Source organism: Drosophila yakuba, chromosome 3L (genome assembly GCF_016746365.2).
Source record: "Drosophila yakuba strain Tai18E2 chromosome 3L, Prin_Dyak_Tai18E2_2.1, whole genome shotgun sequence".
Lineage (NCBI taxonomy): Eukaryota > Metazoa > Arthropoda > Insecta > Diptera > Drosophilidae > Drosophila > Drosophila yakuba.
In genome coordinates, this window is record NC_052529.2 from 19,681,345 (window position 1) to 19,708,269 (window position 26,925).

Below are 26,925 nucleotides of genomic sequence, written 5' to 3' on the forward strand. Positions count from 1 at the left end.
ATTAACGCTAAAAGCCATGTTTAATCCGCTAAAGCGTTAACTTTCGGCCGATATGGATCAGAGTCGGAGCGGTACACGGTTTGCAGACAGGGCAGCGAGTGCGCCAGCGGCAGGAAGATAGACATTGACATGTCCACGTCGATGCCCGACGATGTCCATGTCCATGTCCTGAGCCAGAGCCAGAGACAATGCTCTCCGTCCGCCGGCTGAGTTGAGGGTGCCCAAACCTCCAATCCTCACGATACGGCATCTCGGCTCCAATGACATGTTGCGAATTTTTATAAAAGACTCACTCGACGGCTGTTTTCCCCCCGTTTCGAGTCCCGGCTCTCGTGATATGTTAAACAGTTCTGGGCAATTATTTTTTGCCTTTTCGCTGCTGATGCGGACAGAGTGGCTGTCCAGTGGCTGTATCCAGTTCTTAGTTGGCTTATATGCAGATAATCAGTTTTTAGTCCATGTCGGGGCTCAGTTTGGGGCGCGCTTTAATGAATGAAAGCTGCCGTCTGCCTTTCTGTCTGCCAGGAGAAACAAGAAGCTGGTCCTGAAGCTTTTGTGCCTTGTTCGTTTTAATTGCAAGTGAAATCCTTGTCAGCGCTGTCGGGCTGCCCGTCTGGAGTCGCAGCATCGATAATGAATTAATTATCATATATTAAAAGTCAGTTTGCTGCAGTTGCCCTCAGATAATCTGCTTTGCTTGGGCACGCCTTTGCATATTTTACGGATCTCAGAATTTAATGAACTTCAGTCTGGAAAATCTTACAACCCGAGGGCTACAGCTCCCACTATTAGTTTTCTGGCACACGCATTTCTTTGGATAGTTTTTTTTCTTTGTATTAATTTTGGGATATTCATTCATCATATCTAAGCGCTAATGAAAGATAAAGTCGTAACCGAAAATCCAGTGGCAATAACAAAAGGCAGCACAGTATTTTTTTTCATTTCGACTTGGCGCCGCCCACGAAACAGAGTTAACAGCGGATGGGTTTCTTTTGTCTAAGAGTATTTAATTTGCGGTTAGCTGTGGCCAAGTGATTCATTAGATACAAGTTGTGGCGACTCCCCCGAATCCGTTCCCATGCTCCCGATTTATGCAAAATCATCATTTTAATTGAATCTCTTGGCTGGTATTTGGGAAAAGGATTTGATTGTCAAACAGCAAGTGCTCCACCAACAAGCTCTGTATTTTTAACGGCTTTTTCCGGACTCATTTGTATGCAGAGCAGGCGACGAGGCGAAAATTACACGAGAAAATGCCCGAAACAAGCTGATCGACGATAAGGAACGCAAAGTATCTCGTAGATGCGCAGGCCTCACTGCGTGCCCAGTGTATCTGAGCGATTGTTATCGACGGCCAGCCCTGTCAACCTCGGGGTTTGCATTCGATTTTGGTCTGCCAGCGAAATGCCTTAGCTTTGCAGCCACCTCGGAGCTCTGAATCGAATCTCTGCGAGCCTTTATGGAACCGGTAGCAAACCTTTTTTGGCCGCGACGGCAAGCAAATAATTTGTCCGTCTGTCGCAGCGTCCTTCTGGCCTGCCACTCTTTCAACCTGCCTGCCTGTCAGTCACTCAGCCTAGTCCGCAAACTATAAATTAGTGCAGCAGCAGGAGCTCCCGGGGAGATTTAGATGGAGATGGAGCTCCAGCTCGCCTTCGGAACCCAAGTGTGTCAGCCCCTGAATTTATGTTGTGCATGCCAGCGATCGGGCGTGGATGCGGTATGGGGTTCGCTATTCCAGCACCATCACAAGCATCGCCATCAGTTTGGCATCAGCAACAGGTGAAACGAGCAGCAGACTAGATCAACTGCCAGGCCGGGGTGACTGCCAGAGCAGGCTATACCCTGTAGTTGATGGGTATAATGGGCATAGTTACGATTAGTTGAATATAAATAAAAATCACTCTCTTTAAAACCTTTTTTCTGAGTTGCCAAATAAGAATTTAAAACTATTTGATAGCAGTAGAAATAAACGGTTTCTGCATCAATGGGTATTTTCCATTCGCATACCCAAGTCAGCCAGTGAAATATGCTTCACTGTCTATAATTGGAAATGTGAGGCAGCGAAATGAACTGCAGTTGCTGCTGCCAACCCGCTCATAATTTAAAGCTGCCGTTGCAGTTTATGGCCCCAACTTGGCTAAATTATGTACAGTCGGGCGGTGCTTTTCCAGGCGCTTTCCACCCGACTCTGCTTCTACGATCGCAGATAGCCAACAGATAGTTGCAAGCACAGCTGCAGGCTATTAGCGTTTGCCAAACATACTTAACGGTCAGCAGAAGTTGCAAGCAGGAGGAGAAAAACCAAAAGCGAAATCAAATGCAACAGCAACATGGCAGAACAACTTTATTAGGGCGCATCGGAGGATCTGATGCATCTCCAATCACCGAGCCCTGCAGATTCCGTCCGCGAGTTTACGCCGAATTCGCAACGGACTGCGGACAAGCGGCACGATATTGCCGATGTTGCCGCTTGCCAGTTGTCAAAAGTCGCCGCTGGGCGTTGTGGTTGCTGGTGGCGTTGTTGACGATGCGTTAAAACCTTTTCTCGATGCTTATCGGGCCTATCCTCCTTTCATTCGCTCTCCGTTTGCTTTGTGGGGTAATTGTTTTCGAACGTGGCCGGCGGTAAACAACAACAATGGTAACAACATTGCTCATGTTTCACTCAAAATGCGATAAAGATAAAGGGAATTTTCTGTTGTCGGTCCTATGACCTGGAAAATGTTCTGCGCCTGCGCAACGTTTCTTCAGAGTACACATCAGCCACAAAAGCAAATGACAGCCTTATCAGTTCAAATTAATCAGGCGTTGCCTCTTGTCTCTTGCCTCTTTGGCACGCACTTGAAACAAGCCCAGCCGAAGGCGTTGGGTTTATGGGGAGTGAGAGAGAGGTGCACAGAGTGCGGGAGTGAGATGGGACGATTGGGTACACCTTTCAGCGCCAGGTTGTGTTTTTGTCTCATTTCAATTGTTTGCTCTGTCAAAATTAACATCATTTCGAGTGGCTAAAAAGCAGAAGAAGAATCTGGAAAAAGTTACGGGAGTATGGAAGGTATGAGTTCATCCCATTCTGCTTCTTAATTCCTTTAAGTACAGTAAAATTACAGAGTTCAAATAAACAAGGTAATAATCACTTTAACATACATATTCGTAGGCTACCAGCGAGATCTGATGGCTTGGAGGTAACAGGGCTCTTCTATGCGCTTCTCACTGTTGACAGCTAAGTTACAGGAATGCATTTAACATTCATACTAAGAAGCGACTTGCCTAAGCTGCATCATTTATTTGACATATTAAATATGACGGTCTCGCTATGGAGGCCTTACTGTACCAAGTCTCGTTTGAAAGTGCCTCTTTTGGGTCGTCAACACTCTCGTGTTTCGGGTTGGGTTTTGTGCTCTTTGTGCCCCTTGTTCGTCTTATCAGCCGCTTTTGGCCCATCTGAAGTGGCCCTGAGTAGTTAGTCTTTGCCGACCATTCGTAGTTCATTTGCCGTTTTCATGTTTCACTGGAAATCACAAAAACAAAGGCCGCCAGAGTTCTTTAAATTGTTAAGTTCGAGTCGCGGGTAGAAAGGTGGACTATCTCGGTTTCCATCTCGTTTTGAAGAGGTGAAGAATTCTTCTCCCCGTGGGCGTTGGCGTTGGTGTGGCCAGCGGCGATTATTGCCAACTCATTTTCGTACGTTCTCCCACGGAATACGAAGGGGCTGTGGCACACGCCCACTTCGGAAGCCATAACTTCTGACATTCAAACACACAGACTCACAGACTCACACTCCACCGACCGACCACTGGCACACGAACAGCGCCTATAATTATGAACCATAATGCAAACATGTGCGAAAACAACGAAAAAGAGTGCCAAATGGGGGGGTCTACTCTGTACTCCAATTTTGGGGGTGAGCCAATGGATTTTGTGTCATGCACTTGGAATAAATGTTCATTTCTATTGCGAAGTACCAGCACGGCTTCCGAGATAGGGATAAGTATGTTTCAAGAATTGTATTCAAAACAGAATTATAGCAATATTGATATTGTCAATATCTTATATATAATTTATGTTTTTTTAAATTTAAAATGTAAGCACAGTTGCACATATTTATTTGGTTACCCATTTCCTGAAGTACATTAGTTTTGGGTCCGTGTATCCTCGCTAAAGTTAATGGGTATTAAAAACAGAGCCCAATGCGGATCCTATTGCGCCTCCACTTGGTCCACAGCCAAGTCCATTTCAAGTATTTAATTACGGAATGCTGCTGAAAATAGCCTCGAGCCATATCGAGAAGCACGTTCGCTGGTCCGATCTGAAGATTGCTTCTGGGACTGTGGAGCATCTTTTCTCTGTGGCGGCGTCTTCATAATTACAATGTTTTGTTGGATCACTTTGTTAATGAGTTTCGCGTAGATCTCGTTTTGCCGCCCCTTGGATTATTATTATGCCCAAACAAACTCGAAATTGATGTCTTTTTTATGAGGCGGACACTTGAAAAAAATCCAGATGTCCGTCGCGCCGTTCGGGATTTTGCTTTGGTTTGTTTACAATGCCTTCTCGGTAGTTCATAAACTTCACACATTTTAGACAGAAGTCTGCTGAATCGCTCACATAATCATCAACCATTTTATAACATTTTTGGCTCGGGTCGCAGCCCCCTGAAGTTGCTTGGTGTCATTATTATGAGCATAAAATGAAATATTTCCATTCGTTTCGTTCCGTTTTCATACCCAAACACATTTTTATTCAACGATCCAAAGGGGTTCTCATCGCTCTCTGGCCGATTGTCTGTACGTATTTCATCCGATTTCGTCTCGTGTCTGCCACATGTGTGTTTTGCTCTTTTGTATTGTGTATTGTGCATTGTGTAGCTCATAAATTTTCGCAATGTCGCTGTTTTGATCTAACCGCCATTTGAAAAGTGGCTGAATGCGGGGGAGACCCTTTCTGCATTCCCAATATTTTGACAGGAAGACAAAGGACTCCGTATACTTTCATCTGCATAAAGTTCTTCTTATTCGAACTAACAGAGACTACACGATGCTCAGCATGTTTTTGCAAACTATTTTGTGCAGCTATGCATGAAAACTCCTCGCCGACCAGTTCAAAATGTTTCGATTACAACCGAAAATTGTTGGCCAAAGTTTGGCGAGTCATGTGCAGGAAAGTTTGGATACGTTTAGTTTGCAAATCATCGAAACTAAAAGCACAGTCTTTTTCGACCAAGTTCAGGGCGAGGCTTCAAGCCTCATTGCAAAATAACAATAGACGAGTGGCATGGGGCATGGGGCACAAGCCCCAGTTCAGTTGACGTTAATTAAACGAAATTCGCTGGCAAATTTAAATGCAATTGCTGCACAATAAATGCGAGAATCGCGAAGCAGGAGGGGGTATTTGAAAAAAGCCCCCGGACAATTGTCACGAGCCATAAAATCAAGCAGCTGGAAAAGCGCAAAAAAGCCACAGTTAAAGTTGCCTTTTGTCCGGTGGCGTATGCTTAATGCGGTTGACTGGTGGTCAACGGGGGTGGCCAGGGGGATGGCAACGGGAAGGAAATGGGGGTATGTGTATGTATGACATGTGTCAGTCGTGCTGCTGCTGCTGCTGCTGATGCTTTTCAACTGCAGCTGGCCCATCCATCGGAAACAGTTTGCGTCACATTCTTCTGCTAATTGAAATAAATTAACAAAAACCAAGTTGTACGAGCCATATAATCCAAAAACGTTAGCGGATACTCAGTTAGGGGTGACTGACCACAACAAGGCAGAAAATTTGCTCAAATATACTCTTCTCCGCCCGAATTCCCATTCCCCCCGCTTTTCGGAGACCGCAGCAAAAACGCTTTTTCTACTTTCTGCTGCTCGACAACTTTTCCTGGTTTCGGTTTAGTTTCTGTTTCAGTTTACGAATAAAAGTCATCTGACCACCGCAGGCAGCAGGAGTTAAGCACCCTGGGTGTACACGGGGTGAAAAATGAAGAACTTCGTCTGAAAAGAAAAGGTTGTTCACTCGGTAATGCATATCATGCTATCATAGTTGAGAATGTGACTTAGGATAAACCCAACTTCAACTAAATATACAGACTTTCTTAAATAAATGTCTTTAAAAGTCCATTGAAATTTACCATTTCCATAGTCCATGAGTAGCATCAGTATACATTACTATTTGGCTAAGCTGTAAGTGTACAAGTTGACAATCATCCCAGTTGTTCTCAGTGTAGTCGTGCAGTTGGCTATTGGGTTAGTTGTAGTCCAGTGTCCATTACTGAACAGACAGCTGTTGCTAGGCCCTGAATCGGGGTTTTCGAGGCGTGCTCGTAGCGCAGAGAATTAATGCAAATATTGACAGGAGTTCGACGCCAGGATGAAACCAGACAGGAGCTCTGTGCGTCCCATTTGATTTTGTGCGTGCTCTGGGACATTGAGTGAAAGAGGAGAGGAGTGGAGTGGAAGGCTGGTCCTGGCCTAATGGCATTGCGGTTAGATTGTAGTTTCCCACCTGCCTCGCCAAACGAATTCCAATTAGAAATAAAATTGACAAAGAACTGATGCGAGGGAGAAATTGGAAATTGGAGCCCAATCAGTGGGAATCGGATGGGTAATAAACCCAAATTGAGAACGCGCGAGGCCAATGTAAAACCAAAACTGAAACTGAAACTGAAGCTGCATTTTGGTGGAAACACGTAGAAGAATAGGCTATGAATTGAGCTCTGAGTATCTGTTGATTGATGTCGCAACATAAAGAAAGCAGCGGCCAATTAAGCGAAATCTATTAAAAGTGAATGAAGTGTGTGCAGGAATGCCTACCTACTGCGTGTGGCGGACCCGGGGACCCGGGAACCCAGAAACAGATTCATTTTTATTCGAATTGATAAATGACACTTTTATGGCCCAAATAAACGCTGCTCCATCGCTAGGGGCTTAAATGCCTGCCTCTGATTAATCAGCCGCAATCATCTGATGTTTTAAGCGGCTTAAAACAGACAGAGATCCAGTTTTGGGTTCGTATTCTCTGGACTTTCGGGATGGGATTTTGGTCTTGGCCTGACAGACAGAAACACTCGAGTGCAAATGAATTTTGATGGCCAATACTCGACGTTCACTTCATGGATTTTGAGTTCATTAAATTGCCATTTAAGGTTCTTTATTTGTTCTGCGTTTTGTGTTCTGCGTTCTGTGGGGATTTGAGCGAGAACACCTAATAAACAGAACATAAAACTCGTTAAAGCAGAAATTTTTATGTAAATTCCACAAATTGCTGGTATTTTGTAGGCGCCTTGTAGCCTTTGTGGGCTAATAAAGGATCAAGGACTGCTCCGTCCTTGCTTATTGTCTTCTCGCTCTACCCGCTATTCCGTTTCCCTCTTTTTTCGTCTTTAATTTAAAATCGAATAAATTTTCATGAAATTCCAGTTAAAAATGTCAAAAGCTGATTGATAGCTGGCAGACTGAAGCGAGACGCGTCGAAGGAGTGTTGAGGAACAAGATGCTATGCAGGGTATATACTTACATATATATAGGTAAAATTCGAGGTGAGGACCTCGAGAACCCGAGGCAAAGGGGTATCCTGTTTCGGTGTGGTGTCTCTAACTCGTTCCAGCGCACCTGCATCGCTCCTCCCTTTTCTCCATCCAATGCTCCCCTTTTCGGTTCCCCCTATAGGCAATCTCCTCAACAATATCAAAAATTAATCACTTTTCCCTTGCGTTGCAGCTACGCACTGCAAGGAAACAAAGAACGAGGGAAGAACGCAAAGGGAATGCAAGTGCACGGGGTGCAGAAGTGGTGAGGAATGAGGAAGGGGAGAAAGATGATTGGGTGGGGGAAGGGGGGAGGGGTTCTGCAAGGTGGTTCAGCACTTACTTCGGTAGTTTTTTTGGGGCGTTAAAGGAGGCGTGGCGCAGTCTGATGTGCTACGAAATTGGATTTCTGCTGCTGGCTTATCCCCTTCGCAATCTACACGGTAAACAATTTGGAATGCATCGTAAAATATTCAAAAAATATTTAAAATACATAAAAGGAAGTATTGCTTTTATAACTGAACATGAATTGAATTTTTGGAAATTGTCTACCAGCATTCGAATATTTATACTTCTTTATCTTATAATATTATATTCTTATCTTATAATATAATTCTTATCTTATAATATTATAATAACATAATAACATCCGATTAAAAAATGCGTCCAAATATTGTCGACCACTAAATCTTCTACCAAATGTATTTAAAAACATTTTTGCTTTGCCACATTTTTTCCAGTATATTATCAAATCCTTTCTTCCCACTTAAAGGAACTTTAAAATGCCCGCTTTCCCTTTTCCGTACAAGCCATCTTGTATCGCATCAAATGTGTTGATAATTAGCAAGTTTTCGGGTCTTTGCCTCGCGGGCGTTAAATTGTTTACTTTCCCCATCCAGGCGGATGACCTAGTGGCCGTCTCTCTGGGTCACTGCCGGATGATTAATGCCCGGCACCTAATGAGCAATTGTGGGGAATTCACTGGTTCACAGGACAGGGACATTGGGGAATCAGTGGATCGGGGAATCGGTAACATCAATAAATTATAAATTAAAGAAATCCATTTCTGCCGTCCTTTTTTGTTGCGTTTCGCTGGTCGAGTGGACCACAAGTCAGCTAAAGAATTCCTGGCCGGCAGTCATTAAGCTGCAACTGGGGGATCGAGGGGCTCGATCATGGGGATGGGTATCCGTGGAGGATAGCAGTTAACTGGGTGCCCAAAGTGGAGTCGGCAAACAAGAGCTGATGACTTTTGGAATTTTGATTAGGAGCACAGACATGTTCAAAAGGATTTTTGTTAACGCGCCTCGGACTTTGAAAAATGCTCCCGCGGAAGGGGATTGGGCCATTGTATTGATGAGCTGCTGCTGCCCCCCAGCACCCAGCCCCATCAATGTTGTTTTTGGATTTGAAATATCCAAGCAATTCGATGCCAATTAAGCGAGAAACAGAACACAACCGCAGAATTGGAGGTGGACTTTCAAACCGAACTTCTAACATGCAGCTTCAATGATGTTAGTCATCGAAGTCTTTTTCGAAATGTCCACTGTCCACAACTTAACATAATTCCAGCAGACAGCAGGAATTCTTGTTAAATAAGATTATTCATGGTGGGTTAAATTTAAGTGCCTTGAATTTAATGCATTTAATACACTAATTTATAAGTTTTTGTAGAGAAACAGTTGTTTATTGCAAAGCAAATGAATTTATTTGAAGTTACATTTTAAATTGACAGAAAGGAATTATACAGAATAATTAAAGCTTCCTAAATTTGAACTTAGCAGAACTGCTTAAAAAATAAAAAAATATATATTTCTTTTTCGAACTTAATCTGCCGCAGTGCTTCTGGAAAATGTGGCACTGGAGGGGTCTTTCAGTCGCCTGGAATCTTTCGCCATCTAGCACTTTGAATATGTTGCGCTTTTTTATGGCTGTTTGCAATTAGCGCAGCTGTCATGGGCGGACCCAGGGCAGATTGTCCGAGACGTCACCTTCCAGTCTGGCCATTTTCAACACCTCAAATGGTGGCCACTTCGCCTTCTAATTCCACTTTCAGGCAGAACCATTTCCGCTATTTTGCATTTCCCCTTAGTCCGGCAACGAGGCGGGCTGACCATAAAACTTGCAAGTGGCCGCCAGTTTATTGCAGCTGCAACGGCAGCAGCAAAACCAAAAGGCCCAGCAGCAACTCCGCAACAGGAACGGCAGCAGCAGCAAAGTCGCAGCAAACGCAGCGAAACGAGTTCAAGTTTATGGCCTGGAGGCGAGCCAGTTCGGGCCATTGAAGCAATCGAAAAGACTGGCCAGAAGTCAGAGGGCTTAGAGTCGTCAAACGTCCGTTATCCAAAAACGTGTCCCTAGCCGGGAATTGCGTTCCCAATTCGAGCCGCCACAACTAATTAAAATTGCGTCAGTCGTGGACCACGTGTTCAAATGGGTTTTGGCCCTAAAAGTTCACTTGGGATTCTTGACTGATTGATTTTCAATGAATTATTACTGGCCGTATTTCTAGTAAAGAAAGTTTTGTTATTAAAGGTCGCTTAAAAATATTAGCCGATGGTTTAGTAGGATGTGTATTGCTATTGAAAACTAAAAGGTATTATGTAAAAAAGGTATTGATTAAATAAATTCAGGTTTGCCATTGTTTGCTTACAAAACGTTTTATTGACTACGTATCCGTGTCTGTGGGGAGCATCGTACACAAACATTATTTTCCCTACTCAGCAAGTAGCTTGAAATAGCATGAATAATGATCCCATATTTTCACAACACTTGCCTGCTGGAAATTCTCCAGCTGGCATTAATCCTCAGGCACTTTGTTGGACACTCGGATGGAAGTCACAACTGCAGCATTTGCAAAACGTGCACATACACATCAGGAACAAATTTGCTCTGGCTTAGCAGAAGCTTAGAAGATGATCGCTTGAGGCCATTTCCTGTACTTTCTGTCTTTCCGCTGACCAAAGCTTCCTTTTCCAGTCGAATGCCTCCTGACCCACTCGTCCTCATCCTTCGCTCATTTGTGGTCTGTTTCTATGCCTCGAAACCAATAATCACATTTGCTTATATGAGCACCACATGCAGAGCAGTTGCGCTTTGCAGCTGAAGTTGCAGTTGTGCAGTTGTGCAGTTCCAGTTGCAGTGGTGCAGTTGCTGCTGTGCGTGCCGGTGGTCACCGCAACAACTGCAACAGCAGCAACAACTGGCCATATCTGCGGTCTGAATCTAGTACAGGAGCTAGGAATGCACTGAAAAATATTTATCGAATTATTCGGTAGAAAATGTATTGTATTGTTAGATAGAAATATATACACAATAATATATACTATATATCCCGACAATCACATAACCTTATGCTCCTAAATTAACTAGTACTTTTCTGGCAGTGTAGGGGAGTAGCCAGAGCTGTCCGGTGTGGCGCGCTAATTTGATTTCCTACTGGCAACACTTGCCCCGGCGAAGGCGACGTCGCGGTCGATGTGTGGCCAGTGGACTAAGCCTGGAACTGGATCTGGAGTGGCGAATGGGGATGCCGATGGGGGCTATGGAGGGATCTGAAGCTGAAGAACCCAGCTGACAGCCGTTGCCTGTCGCTGCATTCGTTGCTGCAGTCGCTCCATTTTGCAATTTGCATAATTACCGTTGTTTGACTTTAATGCAGCTCCGCATCCGCCGAATGCGACGAGTCCAACGATTCCACCGAATCCACCGAGTCCAGACCTCCGAAGCCGTTGATGATGGAGCAGCGGATGACGATGTGGCATTGGGCAATGGGCAACGGGAGGTGGTGGTGCGACTTTTTGTTGCCCTGCGCAACTTTTCATTACTTTTAATTGCTGAGGCCAATGAGGAAGCAATTTGTAGGGCCACACTTTTACATGGGGGAGTTGATGTTGGCTGGTGTTGCAAGTGGCAAGTGGCAAATAGCAAGTTGCAAGTGGGACGTTGTTGAGGAAGGGAGAAGCGTAGAGCAACAGATGCCAGGTGCTTGGCGTTCCTCCTCCAAGCTCAGCTGTTTCTCGAAAATATGAGAAATGTATTAGGTAACCAAACATGATGCATGGGAGTTTTGTTTGCTCCACGGTTTAGTATCCATGTTGCAGCTTTTGTGGCCACAAGCAACCGCAACAGCGATGCTTGCAAGCCGCAACTACCTAACAGCAACCAGCAACTATAGTTATAGTAACATCCAAGCGCAGCTTCATAAAAACTGATAGCTTAAATGCGATATTTGTGTGAGTTGTGGGAGTTGCATTGACAGATAAGATACATTCCAGTGGATTTGGTTTTGGGGGCTGGAAAATCAAAGACATTTTTAACCTTTCGTTGGGTTTGTTGGTTTTGTGAACCAGACCTGTAGTTCATATTCATACGAATATACTTAATATATAATGTCTAAACAAAAACAAGAGAGAAGGCAATAGTCAAGTTCCCCGACTATGAGATACCCGTTACTCAGCTAGTGGAAGTGCGAGCAAAAAATATTCAAATTTTTCTGGCAAATTGCATTAAAAAAAGTTTCAAAAGTGTGGGCAACTCGACTATCGATCCTGATCAAGAATATATGTATAATATGTATACAGTCACCGTAGAGTCTACGAGTAAAGGGTAATATTTCTACACTGTTCTAAAATACAAATATTTTTATTAACATTTTCCTCATGTTCATCATAATTGGTTAATCCCACCTTCAGGTGACTAGGCCAAAAAGGAACCCAAGAATAATGGTGAAAAATAAACGGGAAGAAAAAATGTTTTTATCCGAGAAATTTTGTATCTCCCCGATAGCAAAGATTAATTGAGCGTTTTCGCTTATTAAACATATTTTACTAACCCATCCCCCCTCCCCGATACCCAATACCAAAGTGCACTTTATCTGGATAAAAATGTGCTGTTGGCGACCCCAAGATTTCCATGGTCTGTCAGTTTCCGTTCTCCAGTCCCAGCTCATCCGATGGTCAGTGGACCCAGATGCAGAGACAAATTTATAGGAATCATTCTAAGAATTAATAAATCTCAAGTTTCCAGTCGGCCCGAAACCTTGCGAAAAGAATATTGAGAAGGGTACCGAGAGATTCGCTGATCTGGCTGGCAGTTTCGCCTTATTTTTCTCGTTTGCTTATTTATCTTGCCTGGTGTTTGTTATGGTTTTTTGGTGGTTCTTGCGGAGCTTTTTGCGGAGATGAGGAAACATCCCGGGGGTTGACATTAAATGCTTAGTCGCTGGCCGCCTAATGTTCATGTTGCGGTTCACGTTCGATTTGATTTTCAATTTATTTTAATAAAAGTTTGGGGCATTTGGAACTGGAACACTTTCGGGCTGACCTAATCGGATTTGTCGCTTTAATGAAGCGCACAAAATAAGTTGCAAGAAATGCGCCGAAATTCGCGCTAATGAAACATATTTCTGCGGCTCAAGTTTATTTTTTTCGGGCGTGGGCTTAATGATGAGGGGGACTGGCATTTCGCAGCACACCGGTAGCTGTCATGTTCTGATTATTTTAATTTGACACTTGGTGCCGGCAAACAAAAATCCCAAGCAAAGGGAACTTCATTAAAAATATTGTCAACGTAGGAAAGAGAAAACTCATATATGCGAAAGGCGATAAAAATGCCTGCCAAAAAGCGAATGAAATGCGAAGCCTTTGGCAGCTGACAGTGGGCTGGATGATATCCCTATCCCACATCCTACATCCCACTGCCGATTACGATTCCGAACCAGATCGGGAGTGTCAGACCCATTCCGGCCAGCCCACAACATCTGGTTGACAGCCGAAACTTGAATATTTCATGGGACTGCGAGCGCGATGAGTGCGAATTTGATTAAAAACGGCAAATGAAATATATGAAATATCCATTGGTGATGCGTTTGCGGGCATATGAAATGGAATTTTAAATATGTCAAAGACCAAGGGTCAACGGGCTGAGCTGTCAACAGGCCATGTCCATGCATCAGGATACCCAATGAAGTGTTAAATTTGGTAATCTACTTTGGGCCGACTGCCTTTTTTGGGTGCGGAATGGGGAGAGACCCCGGCAACATAGCAACATGGCAACATGGCTAGTTAATCTGTCTTCTGTGTAGGCGTCACTTGATGGTAAATGGACTTTGCATGCTGATCCCCGGACATGTCCTGCTCTTCCAGCCGTTCCTTCCCTTGCTCCTCTGTCGTCTGTGGGCACTGGCCAAAATAATTAGCCAGTCCAGTCAGCCGTAAACCGTTCGAGCACCCAAGGCTTCGGTTTTGAAATTGATTTGATTTTCCGGCAAATCAAATTGTTGTTTTGCCTTCCTACCTCTCCTCTGGCATTGTCCCCACCAGGGTCTTTCACACAACGATTCTCCCTTTTGTTTTCCTGACTTCCACATGGACTTCCGGTCTCGGTGCCAGCAACATGTCAAAAATCGCCTTAAATTTAAGTTCATAAAACCCATTTTTTGCCAATCATTGAGTTTAACAATTAGGAAGTGTTTGGGCTGCCTTCGACAAATCAATCAAAGGGAAACAAATTGTAAGTCTTTCTTTTGCTTTTAGGGGTATTATGTTTGGACCGAAGGCGACAAAAGCGGCAGCCTAGCACGTATTCAATAGATTCATTTTCATTAATCATCATTGTAACATCAAAGCAGGTAAGTCGCCTGCGCTCCTCTACTTATATGTCCGGGAACTGAGGTGTCGTACGTGATTTGCTAAATGTATTCGGGATTAGCCATTGAGCCACATACCGCAAGTAAGCGGAAATAAAACAGTGGAGCTCTCTGGCGGGAAATTTCATTGCTTTAGTCTTAACGAAGTGAAAGGGGTTTGACTCTTTAAATGGCATAATATTAAATGAAATTAAATCAAAGTTTATGGTAAATCAACTTTATTTTATTTATAATAATAAAGAGTTATTCGCAGCACACACTGCTAACGCTAAGCAAATTAAAATTTAAATATTTCAACCATTAAGCCATATCCGAAGCCACACTAACACATGGGCAGAGTGCAACTTCCGCTTCCGTGGACCAGGAGCAATTCCCAGCTGAACCGGACTGCAGTCCGTCGGGGCTTACGGATTTTCTGACATCCCAGGACCGAGTGCAATGTCCTGTGTGCGATGTCCCGGCTTAAACACGCTTTATTCAATTAGCTGCATCCGGTTATTACCTGCATGGTACCCACCAACCCCACCGAACTCCCCCATCCACTCGCATTATCCCTTTGCGGGAACACAGGAATGCTCGTCCTGGAATGTTTATTTATGCGCATTTGTGCCATGCGTTCAGCTATTTCCAGATGAGCGCCCCGCTTGTGTGCAATATTACAAAATCATTTTCAAACCGCACTCGGAATCCCGAAAGCCCCCGAGCCCCAAAAGGGTTTGCAGTCCATAGTTTAGTTTAGGGAGTGCAAATTAAATTTCATGCTAAACTCAAAAGCACCAATTCCCCAATCTCCATGTTGGTTCGACTCATTAAAAGTTTGTCTGTGCGGCGTTTAGGAATACCCATAAACAATATTTACTTGCATTTGTTGGATAATTTTGAGAGTTTTTGTATTCCTGTTATTCTCTTGTCCTGCGGCTTTTCAGAGTTTTCAATTCGAAGCATTTCTACTTTAGTTTTCTGTGCTGTAACAATGCTGTTAACAGCTCTGATAAATTGTTGGTATAATATTGAAGCATACTTTTAGGATGAAATGTTTAAAGAAATGTAAAATATTTTTCATTTTATTTTAGTAAGGCATACGGAGATTTAACTCCGTCTTCGTGACCTTTGCAGCTTGTGTCTAAACTTAAAAATGTATTACAATTACAAACAGAGACAATCACTCACCCTCCTTGAAGGATATCAAGGAATGGTCGGTTAAGCCACACTGGTGGGCGACTTCTGCTAAGGACGTTTGCCCGCCGATTCCTGTGGCGCCTTAGCCTTTCGTGGTAGCTGTTTCTAGTGACATATAATGCTTGTTACCCTCTATTCTCCTGCCCAACTCACTTTTCTGTTTAAAGCGTTGCCGGTACGCCTGGTGCTCAAGTAATGTATCTTACTGTAGCAAATGTTGATTCTAGTTCCTTTATATACATAATCCATAACAAGGAGAACGCTATAGTCGAGTTCCCCCATTATTTGATACCCGTTACTCAGCTAGTGGATGTGCGAAAGAGAGACTTCAGCACTGACAGTTTTTGGCGGTTTTTTTAGGCAAAACGAGAGAGATATTTAACAGACAAATAAAAAAAATGAATAAATAACAAAACATGGGTCAACAAACTTGCGCTGCGTCTTTGTGTCTGGAGTTCGCATGCTTAATCTCAACTTTCCAGTTGAGTCCCAGCAATGTGTTTTCTCCCTAAAGCACAAAATCCTTCCAAGGGTTAAACTGCAGGACACGCTCATCTTTCAATCTCCCCAGGCGTAGTACCTGGGATTGACCCTGGACAAGCGGCTTACGTGAAGGAGCACACCAATAAAATTGGAGCAACTTGCCGCGGGAAGCTAACTGGATGCTGAAGCCAGCGAGCAAGCTGAGCCATAGCAACAAAGTGTTTCTATACAGAGCGATAGTGCTCCCTTCAATGACCTATTGCCACACTAACATAATGAGAGAGCGAAGGGTCCAACCTTTATCAAAATAGAATAATTTAATGACCTAATTGTAAAGCTCCCTGGTACACGGGGCCAGGAGATATCGGAAGAGATCCGAAGATCCCAAGGAGGGCCATGTTTTTCAGACTAAATATTATTTAAGGCTATTATGGATATCACCATAGCAATCAATTTAAACAATAAAAATTAAATTTTATTTGACTAAGTGGCACATAATAGTTTTTAGTTAGCCTTCGACAAATTTTAAAATTTTGTCAAAAAGATTCATATTGGGATTATTTAAAAACATTGTAGATATATCGTCGTATCATATAAAAACATATTTATATGCGACAGACCAGGCAAAAAGCTTCATTAAATATATACATATATCATGTAGGAAATCTCGTTGTAAGCTATTAAAGAAATATTTTATTTTAAACAGACGTCAGGCTGTCTGCGGTGCCATATACATATATTTATTGCATTTTTCATCTCGCCATCTCGTTTATTAAATCTGAAATAAAAAAGCGCATAATATATGCAACCTTTGTTGATTTATCTGTGACAAGCAATTTAATTCAGACCAGTTGAAATAAGAGTGTAAAAAAGCGGATCGAAAAGGGACTGCAACCATGAGGCACATGTTGCTAGCGTATCCTGCTACCACATCCTTTTCGAAACGACAATAATCACAGTAATGCGCCAGATAACAGAAAGAAAAAAGCTCCGGGGAATTCAATGACAAATCCTGAAATCCTGAAAGGAAATGCGAAAATAAAGTTGGCAATAAAGTTTATCCAGCCACGATGACAGACCAAGGACGCAGCTAAGGGGAAAATAGGAAAAGTTTTTGGCCAACTAAGCTGTAATAACTGCTGCTGGCCGCCCAATAGCCACCCACAATTAGCGAAAGCAGCTTACTCAATAATTTAATAGAATTGATTATTATTTAAGTGCGGACAAGCCAATTTCAGGCCAAGGCAAAAAGGGCTGCGAAGTCCCAAAAGGGTCGCAAGATAAATGCTTGGCCATCGCGGGTCATGGGATTGGCAAGCCGTAGCTATATATATTTATATATATTTTTGTATGGCTGGCACTGGAACTGAAGTTGGCTGTCTGTTTGTGGCGGCCCTGGCACAACGGATGCGAGAAATCAATTTAAAAACCATCGGCCAGAGGGAGTTCCTGGTTCAGTTCAGTACCCGCCCACCGGACAATGCCGGCAATATTATACGTTATTCGAAAGGGTATAAATATTTATAACGCTCCCTCCCTTCCCTACCCTTCGATTGCCTGTCTGGGAAGAATTCAATAAAAACATGTGCAATAAATAAAGGGCCAGCAAACTGTAAACACCCGGAACGTAGACGTATACGCAATACGCGATCTGCTTCGATTCTTCAATATCCATTTGGGCATTCTGCATTCTGCATTGCATTCTGCAATTCCGTAACACTACGCCCACCTATCAGAAATGAGTTCACACAATTAAGAAACGCATTTATCGCACACCACCCAAGCAAACACACACAGCACACAAAATGGTGTTGGGTCTGAGAGGCGGAAAAAGTAATTCCGAGTGGGCGTGGCAGCCTGTTCAAGTTGCCAGCTCCTTAAAATTCATGAGGCGTCGCCTGCAACTGTAAATTGCATTTATACGCAAGTCAAACAGCACTCAACCCAACTGATGTTGCAGGAGGCAAGAATGAAAGGCGACACATCCGGTGCTCTGTTATTTTTCACCGTGCAACATTTGGCCCAAACCCATTTTCCCTCGAAATCCGCCAGCCCTGTTGAAGCTGCTGTGGCTAACGAGGCGGCCGACTGACTAGAAGCATTAGTACTGGAGTCATCAGTACACTGGAAACAATTTTCACACTCACTGCCTCGCAAGATATGTCATTCTTATATGGGCTTAAAGTCTTGAAAAGTCATATTTAAACACTATTTAATGTAACAACATTTTATTTCGAGAGTTTGTGAGTTTGAATAACGAGCTTTTCATTTTTACAGTAAACTTTAACATAAATTTAAAGTTTTTAAATATATCATCGATAAGCTATCTATTCCTAATCGGTTCTTAAATATATACGCTGATGGACAAAATACAAATTTTGTTTATTTTGCAGTGCTGCGACTGCTGCCCTGGTCAGCAGTTGAAAAATGCATTTGGCGTGGCCACACAGAAAAACTGGAGGCGGTCGCCGCAGGACGAAGTCGGGTACATGTGTAAGGCCGAGCCAGCCAGACAGCCAGCTAGCCAGTCGAATGGCAAAAGGAGTCTGCTCCGGATGCAGGAACATTTGTTTTGTCTCGGGCAAATGGCCAAAAGCCCAAGAAATGGTCAACAAACATGGCCAGGATGTGAATGAGCTGACCAAGCATCCTATCATTTATTTCCAAGAGCAGGGCGAAGTCAACAGCAAAACTCTGTGGCATAATTAGCAAAAGGACTTTGGGTTTCTTACTCTTGTGTGCAGACACACAAAAATAATCATTCAAGCCATGGCACAAAAAATATCACAACTGGACTTTCGCTTCCTATTCTTCTGCCATAGGAAATGGTGTTACCACATTTAAAAATAGTTTAAAAAAATGCATGAAAGAAGTGGGGCATTTCTTATAAAACAAATTTAAGAAGTTGAAAAATGGATCATATGCAACACAGTGCAACTTTCGTCTGCTGCTGACGGCTTACAACACCAATCGAAGGGGCTTATATACACAGCTTATTTTGATCATTGGTCACGATAATTGACGTATCCTTCGGGGCATTCAATTCTAAGGACCACAGGGCCCACCCTGCGTATACGTGTTTTTATTAGCTCGCTTCGCAAACCAAAATCGGACACAAGTCGCGCCCGAATTTTCTTGAGGCGATAGGGCTAGATAGCGAGTAGACGGCGTGGCAAAGTCGATTATTTTCGTCTCGAGTGACAGCAAACAAGTCTCAAATTACGGAGTAGTTAACTGCCAAGGACGATGGGCAGCGGAGATCTGGGGGCTGGCCCAGAATGAATGAATAAAATGAATGGCTTATCTCTTGTTGACATTCGTCTGTGACAACATTGACCAGTTGACGACTAGCACACGCAAAGGCCACCACACATCCACATCCCTTGCCTTTGTGGATTCGCCATCTTCTTCAGTTCTTACACAGAAAACGATTTTACACACTCTCGTTCAATAACTTTATTTAAATGTGCACTCTAACAAAGTTCATAAAAAGAACTTTACTAAATTGCAAGTAAAATCCAAAAAAAACTTACAAGTAATTTATTTGCGAAATTATTATTGATACAAATGCCTCACCTATAATATATAAAAGGCTATTGAATGTGGAACATTTTGGTAATTTTTTTGTCAATGCTGAAGAAAGAAAAACTCCTCGTATCTGAGTCAGCATCCGACTTTTCTTCGCTTGGCCAGCCTCATAATTTGTGTGCATGTGTGGTATGGGGTTTGGGTTTGGGTTGGTGTTGGGTTGGTTTTGGGGTTGGTTTCGTGTTTATTGTGCAATAAGCTGCTCTCACTTCCAGTCTCAGTCCTCCGTCCTGTGTCTTTCTCCACCTTTTCCCCACTTTGTGTGTGTGCGTAAATCCGCTTTTAATGAAAAGAAAACCCATCCGAGTTTTATGTGCTGGCTCCTTCGGAACACACACATGAATACAAAGTCGTTATAGAAGAGTTCCTGTCGGTTGGGGCAATGGCAGGGGCATCTTGGCCATAACAAAAGGGCAACAGTTAATGCCGAACCAACTAAATAAATCTTGTTTTATTTTCCGAGGCAGGTCGAGCTGGAAACAGCTGTGGGCTGCCCAGACTATCCTCTTTTAGTGTTTTCCCCCTTTTTTCTCTGAGCCTTTCCCCTGGCAATCTTTAGAAATCCCTCGAAATCACTAAATAATCGAATTGTTGGAGTTTCTCCACGAAATTATCGCATAAACAAGTCAATTTGTGCAGCTTTATGCAGGTTCTCTTGAGTGGCAAGGCAAAGTCCCGAAAATGGTTTTTATGTGCAGCAGGAAGCTAGGGTTGGGAGTACTTGAAGTGGTTGAGAGTGGACCTCCCCCAGTAAAATATGTTGGCTTTTTGTATTGCAGGAAAAGAATTTTATTTTTAAATTAAACAAGGAAGTAATGAAAACACATAGTTAAGCAATTGAGTGCAGAAGAGAGGAGGGATAGGTTTTGCTTTTAGGAGGACAACGCTGCCAAAGAATTCACTTTGAACCAGGTCCTAAATAGTAGTAGCTGGAGTATTTTCGGTGGTTCGCTTGGGGATCTTTGGTATTTACCAGCCGCCGCCTCCGTGCTTTCCTCCACCGCCACCGCCGCCTCCGTGCTTGCCACCACCTCCACCGCCGCCTCCGTGTTTGCCACCACCACCATTTCCACCTCCATGCTTGCCACCTCCGCCGCCACCGCCGCCCTTTTGCCAGCCTCCTTGACCTCCACCGCCGCCTCCTCCGCCATTCTTCTGCCATCCTCCTTGGCCTCCACCACCTCCTCCTCCGCCATTCTTCTGCCAACCTCCTTGGCCACCTCCGCCACCACCGCCTCCACCGGCGGACACAATGGTAAAGATCACTCCGATGAGGAGAACAGCAAGTAGAGCGAAGCGCATGATGAACTGGATATCCGTGACTGGTAGTGACTTCCAAGTAACTGATGCCTTTAACCCAACCGCAGCCCAGTTTATATACTAACTGGATTGCATACAGCCTAGTCATGTTGCACCCATGGCAGAGGAACAGCTGATCTTGATCTTGAGCTTGCAACCCACTAGCGAACTAGATAGACACGAAAATTCCATTAATCATGTCGTATGCAGCGGGTGTTGACAGTCTCATTTAGCACCCAATTGTTGGCACAGAACTTGTTTGCATGTTACAATGTATTTTCTGAAAGGTAAGAACGGAGTTACACATATTGAGGAAGACAGCAAATCATGCCTACAATATAAATCTATTAAAACAATTGAAACGATAATTGTCGCTAAGTTAAATTGACCTTAAAAACCGTCGTTAAGTGGTATAGGTGTGTAGTAGTCGTTAATCAACTGGGAAAATGTAATTAATTATTCCATTTAACGTTACTCGATGAGGTATAAGGTAGACCAGATTGTTTGAGAATTATGTAACATTTGGAGCATCTTTCACTTTTAATTTTCGCAAACTTTCGCTGTGATTCATGCGGCCTTCCAATGTGGGCTCCTCCACGTCTGGTCCATTTGCCTTTGACCCAGAAACCGAAAACCAAAACAGGGAGCAGCGCATCCTGCTGCTTTTGAGCGTTTGTTTTGGCCAGAAGTCAGCGAGCCATTCGATTGAGTAGATGGCCCACAGTGGAGTTATACTTCCGCCCAGCTCCCAACTTTATTCCGCGACTCTCAGCATTATCAGCTGCAGTGCAGAATCTGATTTATGGGCGGCAACTGCGGCTACTATGCCGGCCATTCAAATGAGTTTTGACGTGATTGTAATAAATTGTCGGTCAACCGCGTGCCTTGGTCCCTTCCACTTCTACTGACCACCAACGGAAACTTTTGCTCTCAAATTTATATTTTTCATAACTTTCTATAAAAAGCTTGTATAGCCGAGCAAACTTCACTTACGAAATGCAAATAAAGGAGCAAAAGAAGAAGATTTTTATGGTAAGCCCAAGGCTTTCCTTTCTTACTTTCCTTTGGAAAAGTAATCCACTCTAAGAAAACTATATAATAAAAATGCACAATTTTCCCCTTGCAAAAAGTGATTCTAAAGAACACTATTTAAAAATTGTTTAATTAGATTAGCGGTTGATCTTGCCCGCATTAATTACACTCCACGTTTCAGCATGTGTGCACAAATTAAAAATCTCCTCTCCTGGTCATTAGCCTAGGTCCTGGACATGGTCCTAAGACCTAAGCAAACAGGTTGATTAGCAACTTGGACAGAAAAGTTGAGAACGCAGCAGAAAGCATGTTTGCCTTTCTAGCCGCAAATGTGACTAAAAGGAAGGAAAGTGCTGCAACAACCAGGAACCAGGAACTGGATGAATGAGGAAATAGTAATTTGCATAAAAAGGTTAGAGCATTAAACGTATCCCAATTTTCAGGGACAGGAACTCCTGGATGCTGACTATCTCTTGGCCGTTGAGTGCGCTCGCAAATGACAAACTAGTCAACAGGACGACACCGGCAAGTATCCTTTGTCTGCGGAGTCAGCTGAAAAAGAATTTCACTTACATTTTTGGCACACTCTCTCTTTTAGCTTCTTCCCCAAAAGCCCCTTGCCCTTCTTGGCTGTTATTCAAAAGTTAAATCACAAAGTTCTGCTGGCCAAAAAACAATTCGCGCGCATTTAACCTGAACGAAACAAAAAGTTGTTTCAGCCGGAACGGAGAAAAATGGAAAATGAAGAATTGCGATGGCAAATGGAGAAAGAGGTGGAAGGGAGGGGATTTGACTTCAAAATATTTTGCAACATTTCTATTTCGCAAAGTTTTCCCATTGCGGTTGCAGTTTTGTCAGCCTGCCACTGACATGGCTCCCCTTTAAACGAGTAACCACCCCAAATGTAATGCTCCTCCAACCCCCAAGACATGACTCTAATTAGTAGGAGGGCCAAAGACAATCCATGCTCATAAAAGTCAACGGAGCTTGTCAAATGCAATTTATGTGTGTGGCTGCCACTGCATATGACTTGAACTGTAGAACTCCGAGTGCTCAGTACAAATGCTCAAAAGGCATAAATAACTGCTTAAACTGTGGAAGGGATCCCCCTATGGCCCAAGTGTGTCACGTTGACAGTTGCAAATCCTGAAGAAACATCCTGTGGGTGTGCAGCCTTCACAATTAAATTGTAATTCAATGCATTGACAGTTGTTGGTAGGGAAAACCGCAATTTTCACTACAGCTGCTCTGTGTCAGTTAATCAGCTTTAATCGACACCTGAGGCTGCTTCTCAAAATAATAAGCATAATAATCATGGCAGCCGCTCAGAGTATGCTAATGCCCCCCCAAAACAGAAATTAAATTTCCATTAGACTTTACAACGCCGAGGTGGCCAGTGTTCACCCGAAATAAGAGCACCTTCACTTATATATTTATTTCCGTATATATTTGTAATATATAAGCCAAACTGCTTCCACGTGACGCACACAAATACACTGAGCCACGCGCTCTCTAGCTTTACAGGGAATGCAAAAGCCTCCTCAAGGTCACTGCTGTCAGTCTGTATTGAGCATATATATGTATGTAGGTATGTGTGTAAATTTGTGCCCATAACACAGATGTTTGGAGGAAGGCCCCCAGAGCTTGGGGGAGGTCACAGCCCCTCGACGACGTGCGACCAACGCCTAAAAAATCCCCCCAAATGCCACTCTCAAGCTGAGGTCTCCGAGATGTTGGCCCCTTATGCATTGCGGAGGCTGGCAAATATTTATTTTGGTTTATCAATCATACGCACCGTGAGCCAAATACTGGGAACAGCTCGCAGCACAGAGAGTGAAGACCGTGAGGACCGTGTACTTCACTGCGCAGAATCGCCAACTTGCAGGAAAGCACGTGGTTAATAACAGCAGTCTGTTAGCCATGGCTTATTCGGGGGGCCAAGGCTAAGGCTGGTCCTGCAGGGTCCTTGTTTGGCCGAATGCGGGCGGATTGCGCACAATGGGTCGAAAAGTTCGTTGGTGACAAGGAAATGCTTTTCGGAAACTTCAGGCCGAGAGTTTGCTCGATTTCAATGCACTTCTGTTGTTGCTGGTGTGCAAACCTAATCGGATGGCCAATGTCCAAAAGAGGACTTAGGGCCAATGTTCCACATCGTATGCAAACACACGCTTACATACACGAACATGCTACACTGGCCACTGCTTGGCCATCAATGAAGTCAAGTCGAGTTCAAAATTCTTGTCTCTGACCCAAAAGATGTCTGCAAGTTGTAAAGTTTCTATTGCTTTTGATGGGTTTTTCCCGAGGCCATAAAAGAAGACGATTGGTCAGCAGACAGCTGAAATAAGATGATGTATCGCTTATTTTGGTATTAGCCATGGTATTGGCCAGGGATATTCGCCTGGTTGATTGCCCTGCAGTTAGGCCCACGCCAATTACTTGGCCAGCTGTTTTTGTTGTCCCATCGTCTAGCCGAGGATTGCCTCAAATTCGCCTGTGTAGCCCCGGCCTTGACCTCCAGCCACCTTTGACCTGCACTGACTGGGCGTTGTCTGGGCGAAATATTTGCCAGTTGACTGACTGTTTGCCCACCTGTCTGGTTGTATATGGCATTTTTCACAGTGCAGACTGCTTAACGGACCATTACGAGGGGTTTCCACAAATTGGTGCACATTTAGTTGAGTTATTGATGTCAGCTAAAGTGATTTGTTAAAGGCAACATTTGCATTTACATTTTTGGCTTAGATAAAACTATTCTTTTCTGTTTTGTCTAAGATACAATTTCGCAGCTGAATAAATAAAAAATGGCAAAAACTAACAACTAAATATTAAAACTTTTTCATTGTTTAACATTTCCACATTGTGATAAATTATATATTCTTATTGTCTCTTTATTATAAGTTTATTATAATAAGTTTATAATTATAAGTTTATCCTTATTCAACTGCATCGCCAAAAATTCCTGTATTGATTTTAAATAACTATCTATCGTTTTCATACAAATGAGTCACATAGTGTGGAATAGGTTTAAAATCGTCCCACATTATATAGAGTACATTCAAGCCTTTCTTAAGACCGTTCTTAAGTTTCTGGCACACGTCGTTTTCCCAAGGTAAACACACTTTCAAATTGCCACAGAGCGGGGCTTCGAATTAAAAGTTAAATAAGCACAGCTGGCAAAAGGCGGAGTGGCAAATGAGATGGGGAATACGAGCTGAGTTTAATGAAAAGCAATTAATCGCTTTATGTTAAACACACACTGAATCTGTAGGCAGAGCGCGCGGATGAGTGGGAGCCCGGATGCTGTGCAAACAGATAAAAGCGCAAAACTGTTGACATTGCCAAGAGCTGGAATAATAACAAAAATAATAACAAAATGTCGCTTTGTTGTAGTGTGCTTGTCGAACAGAATTTCCAACAGCTTTTCCAACAACTCGTTCGCCAGCATATACGCTTTTTCAATCAGCATACCCAGAAAAGTGCAAATGCTTCACAGAAATTAATCGCTTTTCATAATCAGATATGCGATTCGAAAAGTTACAAAAGCACTGACTTATATCTCCATTTATAACTCTTTTCCTCCGCTCGTCTGATTTGGTGACATTTACGCAAAAAGTTGATGAATGTCACGAACGAAAACCAAAAAGTTGGCTTCAAGTCAAAGGCAGAAGTCGCAAGGACCAAGTTTCGCAAGCCATAAATAATACATATAACAAGGACAACAACGGCGGGTACAAGCAACATTGCAGACAGCGCGTAATTTTAATTATTATGAACTCCAAAATGCGCCAAATTAGAGATTCATTGGGCCCGACAAGGGGGGCGGGGTCACAACCAATTAGGAGGGAGGGACGGAGAATCACAAATGCCAAAACTTTTCCCCTCGCAATGAACTTTTGCCACAGTTCATTTGTGTCAGTGCGTTGTCTCACTTTCATACTTTTCTACATGTGCAGCACATCCGAGGCCATAAATATTAATGCCAAAAGAATTGGCTGGTAGTTCTTCAAAATTAATATCTTTTTCTGTCAATTACACTTTAATTTTCAGAACACCCTTTGAAAAACAATGCAAAACTGAACATATTCAGTTTAAAAGTATGACTAATTGATTGGGAATTAATTGCAAGACCCACGAAGTATGACACTTCATATGTGGAACTTTGCTTCGATTGCATTCGCAAAAAATCAGGAGAATACTCTTGACAAAATATAATATTTTTCTGTGAATTTCCAGCTTAAACATTAGTAAATTAAGGCACACATAGACATTTTTTGCAGCATACAAAATGGGAAATTTAATAGAAATATATAAGAACATACAAGAATTATCTTGTCAGTGCTAATTTACTGACCCGAACTGTAAAACAGCTACGCATTCAGACGCTATTCTTCTATTCCAAGGCAAGCGCTCGAAAGCAGGCAACAGAAATTCAAGCCTCCTGCTTTCTGCGCCGGCAAGTAGGCAATGTTAATTGCAGGCCGCGCAATTCACCCACGCGTGTGTGTGTGAGTGTGTGTTCTGCGTGTGTGTGAGCTGTGTGCTCAATATCAAATTCATGTAAATTTAATTACGCATGCCTGCGTCGTGTTTAGATATGTATGTAGATATTGGGCGTGTGTTTTTGGGTTTCGGAGGCAGGGGCAATCTGCCGCAATCTTGTAGCTAATGTTTACGCATATTTGATTTCTCTCGCAGACACACATGGCCAAAACAGTGCTGCCTAATTAAATTGTTTATTTCCCTCAGCAGAACTACTTAACAGCTGAAGGATTATGCAAAGGTGGGCGTGGCCCGGGGGCGGAACGAATTGAAGTTGCAGCAGCATCAAAATTGCATGTTAATTTCAAACTGTGTTCCGTCATCAGCGAACTTTCAATAGCGAAACTACTATTAAATTGCAATTTTCGGAGTTCGCTGCGTTTAAGCCGAGAATTTTCCGATTCCAGACTTGGCCTTAACTTTTAATGCATCGCAAATTGCTTGCAATTAACGGCACACGGCAATTTTTGCCCTCTTGTGTGTCTTGCATTTTGTTCGGAAATCGTAAAAGTAATTTAAAAACTTTCCCCACGATTTTTCCAAAACGAAAAGGGGACGAAAAAAATAAGGCCAAACGCAAACTTTATGCAAAGTTTCCGACAAAGTGTTGCGAGCTAAACAAACTGCAGACGAGAGA

General features: G+C 43.1%; 1 protein-coding gene across 1 annotated transcript; it reads right to left on the bottom strand.

Annotated features, from left to right (window-relative positions):
* Nucleotides 1-20,180: 20,180 nt before the first annotated feature.
* Nucleotides 20,181-20,775, bottom strand: LOC6534721 (glycine-rich protein DOT1). The gene has a single exon (XM_002095360.4). The coding sequence runs from the start codon at nt 20,715-20,717 to the stop codon at nt 20,385-20,387; it is 333 nt and encodes a 110-aa protein (XP_002095396.1). The 5' UTR covers nt 20,718-20,775; the 3' UTR covers nt 20,181-20,384.
* Nucleotides 20,776-26,925: the final 6,150 nt, after the last annotated feature.

Excerpts from the sequence above, each read along its gene's own strand:
- LOC6534721 (XM_002095360.4), bottom strand. The coding sequence starts at position 20,717 with ATGCGCTTCGCTCTACTTGCTGTTCTCCTCATCGGAGTGATCTTTACC.